The sequence below is a fragment of the Plutella xylostella genome, chromosome 12 (genome assembly GCF_932276165.1).
Source record: "Plutella xylostella chromosome 12, ilPluXylo3.1, whole genome shotgun sequence".
Classification (NCBI taxonomy): Eukaryota; Metazoa; Arthropoda; class Insecta; order Lepidoptera; family Plutellidae; genus Plutella; species Plutella xylostella.
The window spans coordinates 4,888,143-4,906,875 of NC_063992.1; the positions used below are offsets into that span (position 1 = coordinate 4,888,143).

Consider the following 18,733-nt stretch of genomic DNA (forward strand, 5'->3'; position numbering starts at 1 on the left):
CGCACCGGCGTAAAAGCAGAGTGTTATAAGTTTAACCTAGACATAAGACATAGAAATATTTACTTTAAATTCGAAATTTGGTATCATTTTACTTTAATGACCTGTTCAGTCGTTTGAAGAACATCAGCTCTTTATAGAGGATTCTGCCATTTGTCCTGACAATTCGAAATTTAGTAACGTATTACTATTAATCGTAATTAATTGTAAATGCTGCTATTTTATCAATTGGCCTTTATTTCTGCAATACATCATGATCAAAGATCCAGATTCGATGAATGGCACTCAAACTCTGGCAACCACCCAGAGCCTTGTCAAATAAAATATATTAAAAGTCAGGAAGTAAGAAGTTCAAGATTAATGTCGTGATTACTCGTGATACCAATAGATTTTATTCACTACCGGAGCTGGGTTCCAATCTATCGTCGATAATTACTAAGTGAGTGATACCCAAAGTACATTTTAAAGGGCTAAATCTAAAATCGGAAGAATTACTCCAATAATTGTTTTTTCTGTTAATTTTTTCCCATCCCAATGCTTTCACCGATCACATTTTCACTTACCGCTTGTATACACAGTGCCTAAGTATAATTAATTAGATGTTAATTATATTAATTACATTTTACATGCAAATGTCCAACTAAAACTACCCTCAAAGTAAAATTTAAAATATTATGGATTTCAGGGTATGTTTCAGAATTCTGACGGAATTCTGTGCGTACCAATTTCGTGGTAAATTGCAACTTGACAGCTCACTTACTATGCACAGCTGTGTGGTGTGACGTTGACGCGTTTAAATTGATTAGTAGAATCTAGGCATTTAACTATACCTAGCAGTGCTTGCTTCACGGCTCCGTTATCGGCGTAGATAAACGTCACTATATCGACACTAGTTTATCGACAGCGATATTGGACCCGTACCGTGACTATTGAATACAATACATACAGGGAGGAAAAATATTATTATATAGGTCTTAAATTAAATATCATTGCTACAAGCAATGCTCGTCTGATGGCAGCTAAAGTTTTATTATATATTTCTGACAGTTTCATGAAATTGTGTCTTCGACCGGAATATAGCGTGAACCCGTCACTCGCAGAGAAAAACTTGGGCGAGTTATTATTCCACGCTCACCCATGCCTGGAGAGACGGAGATTTTAATTAAGTCAATTATTATTATTTTTTGCATGTAGAAGTAATAGTAAAGTATACTTTAGGGATAGAAAGATCAAAACATAACATACAAAGCACCTCTTTTACAATGGTCTCGATAGGAATCCCGAGTCCGAGTTGTTCTATGGGCATGCCGTGACATTTACCTAAGTATTGTGGGGTTACCACCACCGAAAATTTGCAAATAACAATGTGGATGCAAGAATGATTTTAGTAAGTTCATAAATCGCCATAAGTAATTAGACACATTATTAATGATGTAGTTACGAGAATAACTAAATATAGACATAAAGGTCTCGTCTCGGGCCATACATGTTGAATAGACCTTCATCAGTGAAGTCTGAGTGAATCACGCTCTGTTAGTGACTCAATGTTTACTATGAATCTAATTTAAAACTTATCATTATCAGTTGGCACTTCACAATATAGTGTAGTACTAGGCAAACATAGTATGCGTCGCCCTCCGGCTAGATGGGGTGACGACTTGCGAAAGGTGGCTAGTTATGATTGGATGCGGAAAGCTAAAGATCGCATCCAGTGGCGTGCTTTAGGAGAGGCCTACGTCCAGCAGTGGACTGCTATAGGCTAATGATGAATATAGTGTAGTATTTAGCAGTAGGTAATGTCGTTCCCGTGAGTATCTCGCGATAAGACCGTAAATGTTCCTATTTGGTTAATATTTTTTAGTTTCTATTTGAATAATCACGAATTTTCATTTGCACGAAGGCAAACTAATAAAAATAATACCTACTTACAAATATTTTGACCAATTTAGTCAATTGAAAACCAATGACATATTTGTTGTATTTGATGATCATAAATTTAATGAAAGGAAAATGATAATTAACCGGCACAGTCCACAATCAATCAGCGCCTATTAATGTGAAGAGCACTCATGTGCTTGACTCGATAATTAATTCAGTGAACTAAACATCACTGACTGTGTAATTTATAAACACAGGGATTATTATTCTAAATTGATTTGCTGCTGACATTTGCATTGTTTTAGGGTTAAAAATCCGCCAAGTTCGATTCATAACTCTGCATGAAAAATCTAGTTAAGTATTATTGGCTGGCAAAAAATATAGTTTCGATGCTAAAATTTCTAACCGCGGCTTGCTACGGGTCCGTTTCAAGTGTCTATGAAATTTTTCATAAAAAATACATTATTATGCTTTTTTCTTCTTAGCCACCATGAACCCGTTTTTGTCCAGATTATATAATTAACTACATTTTCATAAACGACTCAAGTCACAAAAGTAACTATAGTGCGACAAACTTATCTGTTCCGGTGAGAGCGAACTAAATTGATCCATATCTCATTACTTACTAATGAATAGTATATTGTAAAAGATTAGATAGGTTTATCAACACTGCAAGAGCGAATTAAAAATACGAGCAAACTTAAAATCTTATTGAATTAAGAAATATTAGACATTTATGTGAGCTCTCACCGGAACAGATAAGTTTGTGGCACTGTAAGTACATATATTACACTCTAGGTAAATGCAAAACTAATCTGTCAAGATTAATATCACCTTAAAACCGTATCCATTAGAGTAATTGCGTTCATATCTTGCATAACTCGTATCACGCAAACTGTGTCAGCATGTGCAGCCGGCGCGTCATTTGACGTAACTCACAACGTTTCTAGGTTCAAGGGGAACTAGCCAACCAATGCTCTCTATTTATAGTATTCTCCGTGTACACAGCTGTTCTCTCTTAGTGCAGACATGACTAGAGTCGCGAGCGGGCAGAAACCAGCGCCGAGACCCTCGCAACGAGCGTCCCGGAAGAAAAGTGCTCGGGAACGCCACGGGCCGCGGGTCTGCCTAGCCTGGCCGGGGCTGGCTGGAACTGTGACTGCTGGCCCTATCTAGCATCCCCATCAACGGAATCCAAGTCATCTGTGCAAACTCATTAACCGAAGCAATTGCGCGCAATCCACACGAACATTGCATAATTATGCCGTGAGCCCCACTGGACGCTTCAGTTATAGTTTCATGTCATGCTAAAGCGACCGCGAGTGTTATAAGTGCTCTTTTTAATTTTAATAAGGAATGTGATGAAAGTGAACAACAAAAAATGTAAATATGCTATTTTGAACAAACCGCGCCTGAATTACTTTGTTTTGGCACAACGCCAAAATACATAGGAGAACGCGTTAACTGTAAACAAATAAATTAGCGTATGTTATAATAATTATATTACTATAATTGTGGTAGAGTACATAAGAGGGAACTACATGAGATCATGGCAGAGAACGATGAAAATATGGATAGTGATGGACCTATTATAGACGATAATGTAATACGGATTCAGTTAAGAAAGCCAAACCAAAGGAAATGGGAGCTTAGAACAAGGAACCTCTCCCCCAGTGTAAGGTTTCCCACAATACAACTATTTGATTGTGATGGAAATCTTTTAGTAGAAACAAACGATGACAACATATCAATAAAAAGTTCCGATTTTGATGTTCCAGCACTAAAAAACTCTCAATCTTTAAGAGAAAAAGATTTCAGGCATGTTATTCATAACAGAACCTTAAAGAAACATAACACTATATCCGGTGATATTATATACACCAGAGTATTCAGAGCTCCTCTTAAAATACAAGATAATAATATCGATGAAAAACTAAATGAACGATATGTAATAAAGAATGACGAAAGTATAACAAACATTCCAAATAATCTTACCACTAAAGGTTACGAGCCATACTTACAACCCAATAGTATTGAAACAACTCCGTTTCATTCAGACTTATCCAGTGATGTAAGTAGTTTAAAAAGTACTGATAATGAAATGAGTGATTCAGAGGACTATGTTTATGTGCCAAAACCAAAGGATGAAAATATTAACACGAATAAAATTATCATAAAATCATCAACAAGTGACACGTGCACCGACGAATCTATCAAAATCAAACCTATTGACACAAAAACTCCAGTGGTTCTCAAATCCAAATCCTTTAACGACAACAGCAATTGTACTAAAGACTGCAGGGAGAGCTTAAAGCGTTCGCATTCCGGAGTTTCCTATACGCAACCAAATAATAAAATCTCCTTCCTTAATACATATTTAAAAAGCTTACCGCACCGGACTGACTGTAATCCGGATTGGGCGGCGCGCGGCCGAGAAACAATAGGTTTCGTGCAACGTCCACCAATGAATAGAACTAAAGCCTGGAAGCCCGGCAGATTGCGCAGGGACCATTCTTCCGAGGACCTTTGCAATGTCCCCTCTGACGTGGCAGCGGATTACGAACTCAAAAAGCGACTGAAAATATATAGACGGGGAATATCGGAGAATGAACATAGGGAGCGCAGGAATGAGTTCATTGGCAGAAGGTACTCTGTGAATGACCTGATGAGGATGTGCACGAGTTCTTCCGAGAGCCTGGACGAGGCTGATCTGGTGCTGAGCCGGCTGAGGAGGAGGATCCTGAGGAATAAGCTGAGGGAGAGACATCAAGGTGTTGTTGGTGAGTACCTACATTTTTGAAACATACATAATTCAAACATAACATACATCACGTGATTAAAGCATAACCCTATGATTTTTTAAAAAGTATGTTCCTTATACTTATAAATTGTCTCTTAACTTTTCTATTAGAAAGCCAATATCATGCAAACTCCATTTAATAATACTTACTCGTAACTACAATACACGCCATTATAGCCTTTAAACTGGAGCTTACAGCCGGGAGCGGTAGTAAACATTAGAATATAAAGCTACTGGGCTACTACTCGGTGCACATTGTGTAAACTACTGCTAACTTAAATCTCAAAGATTTTGATTATTCAATGAACATTAGCGAAACAGATATCATTCATTATGTAAAACGTTCACGTTTATAAAGTAGTCTTACTTCGTCTAAAGTAAATGGGCCGTGCAAGAAATATAGCCTTTTGAAAGAGGTATTTATTCGGAAAGCCATACTGAAAGACCACCGTTATCGAAGAGTTACCTTATGTCAGTGCTGAAATACAAGAGTTATGTAAGAGTTACCTTATAGTACGCGCAAAATTTATGTGTACATTTACCAATACATAATACAGTATTGTTTGCTTACTATATTACTTTTCACCACTGCCTGTATAAGAATAAATAATATAGCAAATAACCGTTCAGAAATTAAGATGTAATTTTAATTGCATGAGTATAAATATATACTTACAACAAGCCTCATAATTAGATATAAGTTATAAAAGTAGATAAATGTTATTGATAATTTTTTCTTCCCGTTTTCTACACATGCGTATTAACTTAATACTGAATATAAACAGCTGTTAATTAAATCCCATTATCATTAGACATTTGATACGTAAATACAAATGCCACACATGTATATTGTTTGAATATAGGTAATTCAACTGTAATATGTATTATATCATTATATTGTATACCTACTCCATTTACATTGTATAGAATAGTTCTAAATGAGAATTATTGCTAAGCAGCGCCATCTAGCAGTAAACGCTATAACTTTTTAGTTTGAGAGGGCGTCTACAAGTTCGGAGGAAGAGGGAGAGGACCCAACTTTGTGGGCTAAGCTAAAACAAAGGCTAAGCCCTCTAGTGAAATGATTGGTAACTTCCTTGCTATCTCCTCAACTTGAACTACAGTCTGAAATTGGATATTATTATTTCGATGTTAGTTTGCCGACTCGTTCACTCATTCTTGGCTATTTCGACAGATAGCGCCCTTAAATGAGTTTTTTTCTATTACTGCTATTACTAAATAAAATACTTTAACTAAAGAAAATTGTACTTATTTTTAAATTAAAAAAAAACGTAACTTTTTGGTGAGTGCGTGTTTTTTCAATAGCAGTAACGATTTCTTCTTCTTTTAATTTAACTGATGACTTAATTTTAATTTAATGAAACATTAAGTAGGACTTACTTTTATCTTGTAAAACTAACTAACTTTCTACTGCATATATTATGTTACATAGCTGAAATCGTTAAGGCACCTATCACTAAAATATTACATAAATTTTACTTCCAAAAAATCCACCCTGTGTTGTAGCAGTACAGTTAGCTTCATGAAGTATGTAGGTATATAGCTATACACTTTTGTACCTTGTTAAACTTAGGTACCAACAGCTTCTGAAGGTTTCAAACATCCAATCAGTGTATTGTCAATGTAAACTTATGATCGCCATTTACTTTTTCAGTTCTTTCCCATCCATTTTTTGTTTTCCCATCATTTGGAAGCGATGAACAAATCACATTTTGATTTTATGCTTCTCTAGTTTATGTATAACAAGTTACAAAAGTATACAGCCACTTATGATGCTGACCGTACTTCTGACCTGCTGTTTTAATAAAAACTGCTATTAAATTAATAATCGCCTGGCTGCTTTGTTCCCGGCAGTAAATTGTAACGCAGGCTCCAAATATCCGAACTCTTTTTGCCTTTGATACCATAAATCTACGTAATGGCTTTCCTCCCCTTCTGAAGAGAAAAACGCCGAAAAAAGTGATGGCCGTAGAAAAATCTGAAGCCTGGCTGAAGGCCAATACTTAACGTTCTACCTCCTTACGAAATAGGGAAGAAAATGAACAGACAGATCCGACTTGAATCAGTAAGTTTCATAAATAGCGTCGTCGTCGTCGTCGTAAGCTGACGATTAATAACGGTGCCCATTTCCTGTTACTTCCTTAATCTTTATTAGATTTGTTTAAAAAGGAACTTGTTATCAAGAATATTTTCTTTACTATTATTTTCTGAAATAGTTTACTTATTGTGGTAAATAATTTTAGGGAAATAACTGAAACACATAGATTAAGCTTTTTCACAATACACACAAAAAGTATCTGATTCTTTGGATTAAGTAATCCAAAGAATCAGAACTTTAGAAAACGTTAGTTTGGCACAAATAGACAGACAGATACGTAACTCATATGAAACTGCGATTTTCTATTAGGGTTAACATATTTTTTTTAAACTAAAAGCCCTAAACTCACTTCATTCAGCAAGCTAGAAAATATGGGTACGAGTACGAAAGTTAATCATAACTTTTACGAGGCTCACGCCAGAACCATTCACTACCTTAATTCAGGTTCAACCTACCGAGTGCCACTAAAACACTGCGCTAAAATGGTATACGGTCAAGGTCGCACCGCAAGTCGCAACATTCGCTTCTCAGGAACCAACAATAACAAGAGCTGGGCAGAATCGACAACGCTGAAGGCAGCTGAACCTCGGCGCCACAAGTTGGACGTGCTAGGATTTACTTGTCTGCGAGGACATAAAGTGATTTTTCTCTTTATTTGAGAAACTTAGGGCACAAACGCATGCTTCAGTACATGCGCACTCTCGACTTGCCGAGTCAATATTCCCTCCGCCAGAGAGCCGCCATGACACTGCTCCTTTCGTGCGCACAAATAGGCGTAAAACTGTAAAAAGGCATAACTTTAGCTATGTTTAAGTTAGTACTTATTTAGTTTTACATAAATGAATATTTTTAGGCAAAGTAGAAATATGTAAAATATTTATTCAAAATTAAGCTCACATTTATACATATAAGTACCACAATTTATTCATAAATAAGTACTGCTAAAGTATCACTACGAACTTATTTATAGCTTCCAAAATAATTCCAAAAATTCTAGAACAACCGCACAAATGACGCACATCTCAAATAGCCGCGTCAATACCATAGCCACAAAAGTGACAAAAACGATGTTATTCCGTTCGGTATTGGAGGCGGCATTAGTTCCAAGTTTGCCCGTCAGAGTGGCGCGGACCTCCGGCCAGCTGGCCGCCTGACAGTGGTTGCCGCGCGTCGGCGGGCTGTGTACGACCGGCCGGTGCCGCCACATCACGTGGACAAAAACAGGATCATCACTATCAAAACCTATTCGAAAATGGAACTGCAATCCGTTGTGATGTTGTGAAAGTTAGTGCTCGCGGATGTTGAAACTGGTGCATTTGTAATTCTCATGTTATAAGTTAAGTGTTCGGTGTGACAACTGTATTTTGTTGAGTGGTATTTTTATGTGCCATCAAATTTGATTTTGTGAGCAGTTGGCTTTAAGCTCTAAGGTGAGTGTTGGTGTCATAGGTAATTTTATATTCTCATTTTTATTAGTCCTTGTTTGAGGGCCAATTAGCCGTTATTATGTAAGTACATATTATGTATGTTCAAAAAGCAACATTTTTTCAAGGTTAAGGCTTCGTTCTATGTTGAGTTACTTCATTTAGTCGGTTTATTGCTTGAACTTGCTTTTTTTACAAACCTCCTCCTACAACTTAAGCTAAAGCTTTGCGCTTCATTACCTATGTGGTTAATTCTAGCTAAGTACTTATTGTCAATTATTTACACCAGTTTTATTAAGCAAAACCAGGAAAACGAACAAACACCATAAGTAACCAGGTAGGTAAGTCGATACTTTGAAACTGTATTATTATTTTTATCAATTCATAATGTCAATTTGACAATATTAACCGATCAATGAGGCGTTTGTTAAAAAAAAAAAAAGTTCCTTTTTGGAGAAATAGATGGCATTGTGTAGGGTTGTACCAACTGTCAAACCCTCAGAACACACTCAGATCACATGTTATTCTGTGAGGCGGCACACATTCTCATCTTGTCTTGTAAGTATTTCTTTAGGATCTTATTTAGGATCATACAATAAATAAAAATAGAAAATCAGTTCTCGCACGCAGCACCCGTTCAAACGGCGCGGGTAGAACTATTCACAGAATACTTAGCACTATCCCAAGCCACATGCAGTCTGAGCCTCGGAAGGATGGCTCGCGCTACCACCCGACATTTAATCACAACTAGTGAGTTCTTATTCTGAGTTTAGTACTCTTTGCTCTCTATGTAATTTTTGACAGTTGGTACACTGCGTTTTCACGCCATCTATCGGCTTACCCAAAAGCTCAACTGACAGTTGTCAAGGAAAACGGCTCATGGGATTAAAATAAATAAGTACTTACCTACTTCTGTTTGTAGATAACAAAAAACTGACCCTTTTAAGATTATTCCCTTATTTTTGCAAGTCTACCTGCTGCCATGACATGATGCCACCCAGTAAACTGCAATTTATTATCTAAATCTGAACGAATGTGGATTCGTACTAACCTATATCATACATATTTTATCTCCTTTGGATGAATATGAATAGTCCCTTTTTGACCTGCATCTACTTTATTATGTAGCTACCATGTAGCCTATCATTTTTAACGTTGTTAACGCATTTATTCATGTTTTGCATGTAAGTTATTATTTCACTTTCAGTAGGTTACTTACTTTGTTAACTACAAAAAACCATCAAACATTTGCATAACTAGAACCGGCATTATGTTAGTGCTAGTCCAATGCTTACATTCCGGCGAAAAACAAACATTTATTAAAAGTTGCATAGAGGGCAGCAAAAACAAGCTCTCCCCTTTTTCCTCTGAAACTGTTTTAAACTTTTTTGCAATGTTTTTGCTAGTTTATTTACCAAATGAAAATAAACTTTAGAATTGTATTTCGTTTATAAATATTTAGATGTTTTTTTGTCTTTCTTATTATCTTTATTTTTATTTATTATAATTAAACTCCAAGTAAAAAGTACTTTAAAAAAGGTGCTTTTAGTATCACCACCTAAAAAACAAAATGTGCCCATCGACCGTGCCACCAAGTATCAGCCGTCTACTTGTTGGTACCACTGCGACCCTGGTACACTGCTGTCCCACTTATACTTTGAGCTTATTTACTAGGGAATCAGCTTACCTAAACTATTTATTGCCTCCTCTGTTTTTGGTCGGAAAGTTTTGAGGCAGTCCCAATTTATTTTCTTCACTTATGTATTTTGGTCTAGATTCTATACATATATGTATATAATATACAAAACATACAAATTATTTATTACTTTATTAATAACACCCAAAAACTATCTTATAAGTGACCCTTTTGAAGGTAAATTAGGTGCACAAAGAGGCTTCCACTTACAGAGAATATTCGTTTAGAAACTTACCCCCGATTCTTGCTAAAATTACATTTAGGTACCAGTTCTATAACAGTCAACAAATTAACAAACTTCAAAAGCTTGTCTCCTCCACACAATGTGTCCTATGAAGCATAAGCTTTGTTCGTTCTAATTCACTCTAACTATAGCGTGGGCGTATTGTTGATATTGTTATAGGCGTGGTATTCGACGTATTCGGCACGAGAGTGAACTAACAGGTAACCGGCGGCGTCACATTTGTCAATGAAAAGAGACGAGTAGGAATTGTGAATTCCCCGACGTGCGTCTGGCAATTCTGTCATACGGAGTCAATGACACCCTGGGCTATCTCGAGAAGAGTACTGCTGTATATACACACCAACAATATCAATACTGAAACATGTCTGTCTTATCCGGCCCGAAGGACCAGACAAGCATGTTTCCGGATCCAGAATAATTTGCATCACTACTAATTAAAACTATCTCTCAGTTACAGTGTGCTCACACTTCCAGGACATAAGAGATATAGTGCAGATTATATTCCATGGTTTAGACTTCCTCATGAATTTCAACTTCAGTGTTATTTTCATCCCGTATTTTTGCTTAGCGTAGCTATCTCTAGTCTGAAGTAATGAACTTGACACTGGCAGTGTGAGCGCGGGCAGGCATGCACTCGGGTCGGAGCTATTAATACGTAGCGAGCGATGTGGGGCGGCAACCTAGTCGCCCCGCGTTTGCAACCGTTCCCTCATTGTTACTCACTTCCACGGGATATGGAGCGAGGAATGAATCGAATTCATGATATGATATTCATGATAATATAGCTGAGTAACTTGTATATCTGACTGTAACAGTGAAACATGATGGGCAAAACCAAACGAGTTGCAATTTTGCAAATTCACACCATCAGCAGTCACTTGTTCGTAAAATGTTTTACGTAATGGATTCTTTTGAAAGTGCGGTGAGCGAAACAAGTGCGATACAAATGGTCTATTTATATTTACACAGCTTATTGTTTTCACAGAAATACCGAGACTCATTATTCAGTTTTAAATTCGCAGACAAATTGGAGACAGCTGACGCTCTCGTTTATGAAGAGTTTGCTCTTTATGTAATATTTGAAAGCTAGTAGCACAAGTTTAGTGTTTAATGTAAGTGCTTACCTTCAAAGATTTCTCTGAGTTACATTTTAAAAGTGATATAAAAGAGAGTGATTTATAACATCACTGCTGTCAGCATAGAACTGGTTTAGAGAACGATAAATCTAATTTATCATGAGTTATGAAACTTATGAAAGTTGACATAATAGGAGGATAAAGGATAACCAAGAAAATAAGTCCTAAGAGTAAGTTAAGTTAGGTCATAAGACTAAGTTAACCCAAATTTAAAAAATGAACCTACGGATATGGGGAGACAGAAGACGGAAGGAACTTGGAACACAATGACGATTCTCCTATGATCTTTGTCGAAATAGCAGTATACGCCACAGAAGCCCGTACATAATGGCGCTATTGTCGTAATCAATTGAGTGCACATCTAGCATTGTCTGAACTCCTGGTAGATATCTATTACCTGCACGCATTAGAGACAGTTTCCATTAGTGCACAAAGGAGCATATACTCGCTAAGTGCCTTCTTGTATTACTTGACATAATGTTATCAGTAACAATAACACACTTAGCGCAAATACAGATAGATAAGAGAATGCACTCTTTGTTCTAAATTGAGACCTTGAGAACAACGTAAAATACCATCTACACCGAATGGGTTTGTGTTACCAACGAGATCACATAAATCTGCCGGGTTATAGTAACCGCAACAACCTAAATTGATAATGCAAAAAAAGAAATCTATGTATCGGAGGTCGATTAAAAAACACATGACACTGACGGGCAATGAAAAAGTTCCAGTCAGAAAATCACCAAGATATTCCTGAGCGGAAATGATGCTGTCTGCAATATTGAAGGACATTTAAAATCTTACCAGAATATTATCAACTAAAAACGTAAACATTTTGTACAAATGAGTGGATGAATATCAAATTGCCATATATGTCACCTCCACGCAAAATTTGGGAAATGGAGGTTTTTGTTTTCTGTATTATTTAATGGTCATAGAACTTGCCCCGTGATTTAATCAGTCGACTTGTGATCTTAAGAATGTATTTTAATAAACAAATCCATTATAACACTCATAGATAGGCGGAAAAGTTAAAAAAAACAGTTTGGACTTATAGCAGTTTGATATGCCCATACAGGACTTATGCTGATTTGATATGAATCTTTAGGACTTATAGTTGTTTGATAAATACCTATTAATATTTTTTAAACATTTTATTTTACAAAATCAACTGGCCCTTCAAAAGTTATACAAAACAGAAAGTATATAGGTAATAGAGGTAGAAAAAAATAAAACCTGGCCAAAATGTAGGTACCTACTGTATATTCTTCCCGATAATGCCCTGTGTTTACTACGAAAATGCTACGTGGGTTGGAAAAAAGGGGTTTTAAACTTACTTCTCCATAGTGTTCCTTGCTTTCTTCGCTATAGTCTTCAACCTGTTTCTATTGCGAGCTCAACAATAACAATTTGATCCACATTTTCATTCATTTTAGTTAAAAAACACTAGGACCGCAAACTACAACCTCGAAATTCCCAGCAAGACAGACGCCATGTTGAAAAAATTACGCTCTGTGATTGGCCGCAATGGACTTGTTAGTATATTTGAAATGCGAAACGCTGAGACTTAGGTAATAGAATTTGAATAAAACTTACTTTTTAAACGGCTTTTTTCTCATGAATGCCTTGCACTTATTGAATTTTGAAGGGAATAGGCAAACTGACATTTTAACGGAGAACACGACCAAATCAAAAAGTGAATTTTTCGGGTAGGTGGACATATGGCAGTTTGATATTCATCCACTCAAATATCCTATTGGGCTGATTTTTCAATGGTCACATAAATGTTATCTGAGGAATAATTCTGATGCTGTCACATCTGAATAATTGTAGACAGACAGCAACAATTTTATTCCTCACATAACGTTTATCTGACCATTGAAAAATCTGCCCTGAATCTATAAAAAATTGAGGCCATTTAGTTCCGGAATTTTGTAAGTGGAACTGTTTCTTTGCACGTGAGTATATTTTACAAATATATACACATAGGTACTTTGTTTCATTTGGAAAATCAGCCAATCAATGTAGTGTTTTTTTCGGGAGCATCACTTTTACACCCTGTATTCCTGTATGTGTATACTAAGTATATCTATAAATAAAGTTACTGCTCCACAATGGTTCGTTAGTGAGCGTGTTTGTCGTGTGGGTGCGTGTGAGATAACGTCGTCGTGGGATGCGAGGAGGCAGTGTTTGCCGTCAACGGTCTTGTTTGATGTGAAAACAAGTCAACGTTGAGAACAAAGAAGAATCAAACGAGGAAGTATTAAAAAGTTACGTGTAAGAAAAATTATATCTTCGATATACCTACTAGGACACACATGAAATAAATGGATTATCTAGCTACCTCAGCTTTAAGGCGCTAATTCGGATATTCTGAGCTTCAAAAGCTGTAAGTTTTTTTACCATTCAATTAATCAGAAATCAATCATTTCAAGCTTTGTAGCCTCAGATCCTTTACGAACTTCTAGGAAAATCCAGAATACTTTCGCTTAATCCTTTTACTTATGGCGCAGTAAAGTAAAATTTGAAAAGCTTACAATATCGCGACGTGGCGTACTGATCCGGACCTATTGGCTTGGCCTACTTTCTTTTACGAGTGACAGCTGACGTGATATCAGGCAGCCTCCCAACGGGTATTCTGAAAAGCCTCCCCCAACAAACGCTTTACTTACCTACACCTTATTACACAAACACTATACTCTGCTCCCTGGCTTTGCGATTAGCATTGCGTTTATGTTAACATTCGTTCATAGGTAAATGTGACTACTGTTGAAATAGTAAACAAATCTACCAAAATAGCATCAAACAGCAAAAAAGACATTATACTTGCTTGAAAGCTTGCAGCCTTAGTTTAAAAAAAAACTTTTTTAATCAACGCCCCTAATCTACGTATTTACGTGTGAACCGAAACCTTTTATCCGGCCAATCCGTCACTATATCACTCTTGATTAAAATAACTTAGAAAGGTTTCCAAAAATCCCCCCTAAGCCCTATTAAATTGTTATAATCTTCGTGGTGTGTTCGGGCGTGATCCGTTGGGACTGCGCGGGTCGGCCCTGGAGGGCTTACACCAGTAAAACCATAGAAGAAGGCGAACTTCAACACAACCATAACTTTTTTACTAGGCTAAAAACATAAAATCTTATCTAAGTACATAATATACATAAACAATGATAATGACTGGACACTTGAACACGGACACTGTAGTTACAAACCCACTGATGACTGTATCCGAAATATCTGAGTCATCAGTAGGTACCTACCTATATTTATATTAACTGCCTCTGTGGTCTAGTGGTAAAAGCTTCGCTTCATGACCCAGAGGTCCCGGGTTCGATTCCCGGGTGGGATCATCAATTTGTGTTTCTAAATTGTGGTTCTAAGTTTGGTTAGGACACAGAAGGCTGATCACCTGATGTCCGAAACAGTGAAACGATCCATGCTGTCGGATGGGCATGTAAAGCAGTCGGTCCTGCGCCTAGCTCTCTCCAGTCGTGTCGGTCAATCCGTCCCATTGGGTTATGAGAGTGATGGAACAGAGAGTGCTCCTGTGTACTGCGCACACACTTGGGCACTATAATCTACTCCTGCGTAGATGGCTGATCTCAAATGAGATTGGCCGCCGTGGTCGAAATTCGGCTAGGAGGACATTATTATTATCATTATTATATTTATATACTATTTATAGTGTAAGCAACTGAACTAGTTCATGATTAAAGCGAACATTTATGCATTAACACCATTCTTCTGACTTCTGGTCTGGGGATGAGTTGGCTTCACTATAAAAATCGCTAGTGATTCAATCAAATAGGAGATTCAACCAGATGACTGCGACAGGGACACTGCCTGTTATTCTTTATTTTTCTAATAAACATCGCGCGTACTTATACACTTGAAGATGTAGCACTTTCAGGATTCACCCAGTTTGAGGGACAGTATGTATTTAACGGCTCCAAGCCTAATCCTTTAATGGCAGAAGGGAACTTTCTTACTAGCTAGAAGGTTCAAACAATCAAGACTGCTGCTAATATTAGCTTTAATTGAATTTCTGTCAATCGGATTTTATTGAGTTTTAGGTAGGTACTTAAGTATAAGTATACCTACCAAAAAGTTTCATTGAAGTAATGCAACAAGACAGCCCAACAAACAAAAAATACTCTCATAGTGGCTTATAATGCCAAAAATAATTTACTTATAAAAGCCGTATTATCGCTAATAAGCGTGCGTTTGGGCACAAATTACAAGGACAATAACCTCAAAGCCCTCTTATAATTGTTTTATTGTTAGCTTATTTTTCTTATACGTGCTTTATTATAGCAAGCAACAAGAGAGTCAAACTAATAAAAGCAAAAGGATTGCTCATAGAAAGCCAATAAACTTGTAAGAGACATGTTGAAAAGCGTCAATAAAGCCAACCAACCTTATACGTGTTTTATTATGGCGAGCAACAAGGGAGTAAAACTTATAGCGGTAAGATAAATTCTATTAGATAGCTAATCAGTGTATGAGATTCTACAGTAAGTGTTTTCCTGAGTGATTATTGACAGTTTGACAGCGTCAACAAGTATTATAAAGACAGATGACAAGAACCAAGTACTTATAATTAATTTAATTTATTTTTTAGAGAGTATATATTCTGCTCATTTATGTGAAAACTGTGTGGGAATTCAAACGTATGGTAAAATGAGGTACAAAAAGTGTAATTATATCAACGGGCCCTTGAATTTGAGTAGTTTTACGGTAAAAATGTGAATAATTATTGAGTCATGTTTCTTTATAACGCTTTTACAAGGGTAACAGCAGTCGCACATCGTCTATAAGAAATCTATAAGATTATAAGCTCTGTAATGGCAACACTTGTTTCATAAGCTATCGCCATTTTATCTATCGTTAGGGTTCCTTTGACGCAAGTATTATGCCTACCGTAGCTATATTAATAATTATTAGCTATACTTATTACTTTTTAACGTCGTCGCATCAAAACTATCTGCAGTTCCAAGCAATCGGAGACCACACAATCATCGGCCCTTAAAACACCCTTTTGTAAACATTGAATCAGCCCTCGTATTGATTAATGCTTCTACTGATTATCACCAATATGGTGACTGAAAAAAAAAACATGATTCTCAAATATTTGTTTTATTTGATTTTCCTTCATAGATTCCCACCACGTTGAGTACATAAATATTTCGATACATTTTTAATTTCAGACAGAATTGGCCAAAGTTGATATCCCCTTGAATATCCAAATCCATTTCATTCACCTCCATAAATGTATAATATCTAGTTCACTACCGCTAAGTACTGTTATAATATGAGTATTGAGTATAATCTTCCTCACTGATTAGACATAGTCATGTTCCATAAAATCATTTACGGGACCATCTAGTGATTTGTTGGTATCAGCTTGGTAATTTTGTGGCATTATACTTGTAGCAGTAGAAGTGGTGGGTATCTTTTAATATGACCATCTGGAGAATAATACATTTTTAATAGCTATGTAAGTGAATATGGATTGCTTTCATTCTTATAAAGATCATATAAAATGCTGTGAATTGTTTGTTGGGTAGACATTATGTAAAATGCTCCTATGAGGTTAAAAGTATCATAGTTACCTTATGCATTACTATTATAAGAACAATTAGCCAAATAAAAAGCTTTTATATGGCTTTTGAATATTATATGGCTTAAAAGCATTGTAAATGCTCTTACAAGTATAACACATTTTCAATCCTTATTGTAACCATGTAATTTGGACTTGTTATGGTTAACCCAACCAAATTATAAGAATAAAGGTAATATTAGCCAAATCTTCTTATGTCATGCGATTATAAGGAACATTGTTATAATGAAAGCTATTTTAAAACAACTATAAGAGATTAGACCTTATACATATAATTTTATAAGAGTAGATTGTTTGTTGGGAGTGAGGCAATTGCATTATTAAATTACTGATATTAGTTCCTTTATTTTTGCAATTTGTGTGTGTATGCTATACGGAATTATCTAGGTATACCTAGTGTATATGTATACTTAGCTATTGTTTTGAAAGTAAATTGGGCTGAAGTCAGTCTTGCTGCTTATTTTATTTATGTGCCTATACATACAATATTTACAAGGTATCTGTAGTATTCATAATAGTTTTCATATTATGTAAGTCTATAAATAAATACCGTCGAGACCATTATTAGAGTATAATAATTTGGTAAAGCGAAATGAAGTTGTTCGTAACAGTTGTAGGTAACTGAGACGTTGCTTTCTAGTTAAATTAAATTCTAAGTTCAGTTCATACTACGTATACCCTTCCGTATTACACATTCTTGTAGATTTGTGGAACATGTAGTGTCGTTGAGTTAAACGATTCACCGTATAAGTGGTAAATTGTGTTTACAATAGTGTACGCTTCGAATAATTCGTAGCGTATACGTAGGTGTATAGTAAATAGAAATGTGGAAGTACGTGTTAATACAGGGTAAAATTTCATTAGTGCTCGTACAGACTCGTACTGACGAGTATATAAAATAATAATTAAAAAAATTAAAAAACCGACTTCAAAAAACCACTAAAATGTAATAAATAATTTAAGGTTTACACAAATTCTACTCGTATGTGACAGTACAAATATACCTAAGCAGGAACTGTTCTTTTTTGATGTTGGTGCGGGGACAAAGTAATCTGAAGAAATATGGCACCAACTTCAAAAAAGAACAGTTCCTGCTTAGGTATATTTGTACTGTCACATACGAGTAGAATTTGTGTAAACCTTAAATTATTTATTAGGTACATTTTAGTGGTTTTTTGAAGTCGGTTTTTTATTTTTTTTAATTATTATTTTATTTTATGGTTTTTAGTTTATTTACAATAATTTTCAATCAAAAGAAAGGTGCAAATGATACCAAAAAGTCCTACTAATCAATACGAATCATTCAAGCCTAAAGACGAAGTAGTTGCTATATACCGTTGAGGAGTTCCCCTGACTGCCTTCCGTTTCCATCATCAGATCAGCTCAAAGTCACCATCATATTTTTTTGTTATAAGAACTATATTTACGTTCTTAATTTCATGAGAATCGGTTAATATGTGCCCGAAATGGAAATTCATTCCCTGTTTTTACCCCTTTACCCACCCTTGGAGGTGGGATAAAATTCTGAAAAAAAAATGGGACCACCTGGGAGCTCAACCCAATACAACAAAATATGTTCATAAACGGCGGAGTAATCGGTGAACATACATAAAAAAAATATAAAAAAAAAGATCCCGACGAATTGAGAACCTCCTCCTTTTTTTGAAGTCGGTTAAAAAAGGGCTAAGCAGACCGTATGATAGAATCTCGATCATTGGAGAAGAGTATTACGTATATGCCCTGCGCCCTTTGCGAGAAGATTGTAAAGGCTTATTTATAAACGAAGAAGGCTGGGTACCAGCGATTTAGCCTC

The 18,733-nt window shown here is 36.0% G+C and overlaps 1 protein-coding gene across 4 annotated transcripts in view; it reads left to right on the plus strand.

The window, feature by feature from the left end:
* The first annotated feature begins 2,891 nt into the window (after positions 1–2,891).
* The window catches only part of LOC105380288, a 76,316-nt gene continuing 60,474 nt past the window's right edge, over positions 2,892–18,733 (plus strand). For 3 of the 4 annotated variants that reach the window (XM_048624771.1, XM_048624773.1, XM_048624772.1), the window contains exon 1: positions 2,892–4,655. In XM_048624771.1, the coding sequence (XP_048480728.1) occupies positions 3,425–4,655 (1,231 nt within the window). In that variant the 5' untranslated portion in view covers positions 2,892–3,424. Of the gene's footprint in view, positions 4,656–7,169; positions 8,225–18,733 lie in introns of those variants that run through there. The other variant, XM_048624774.1, reaches the window with a different exon arrangement.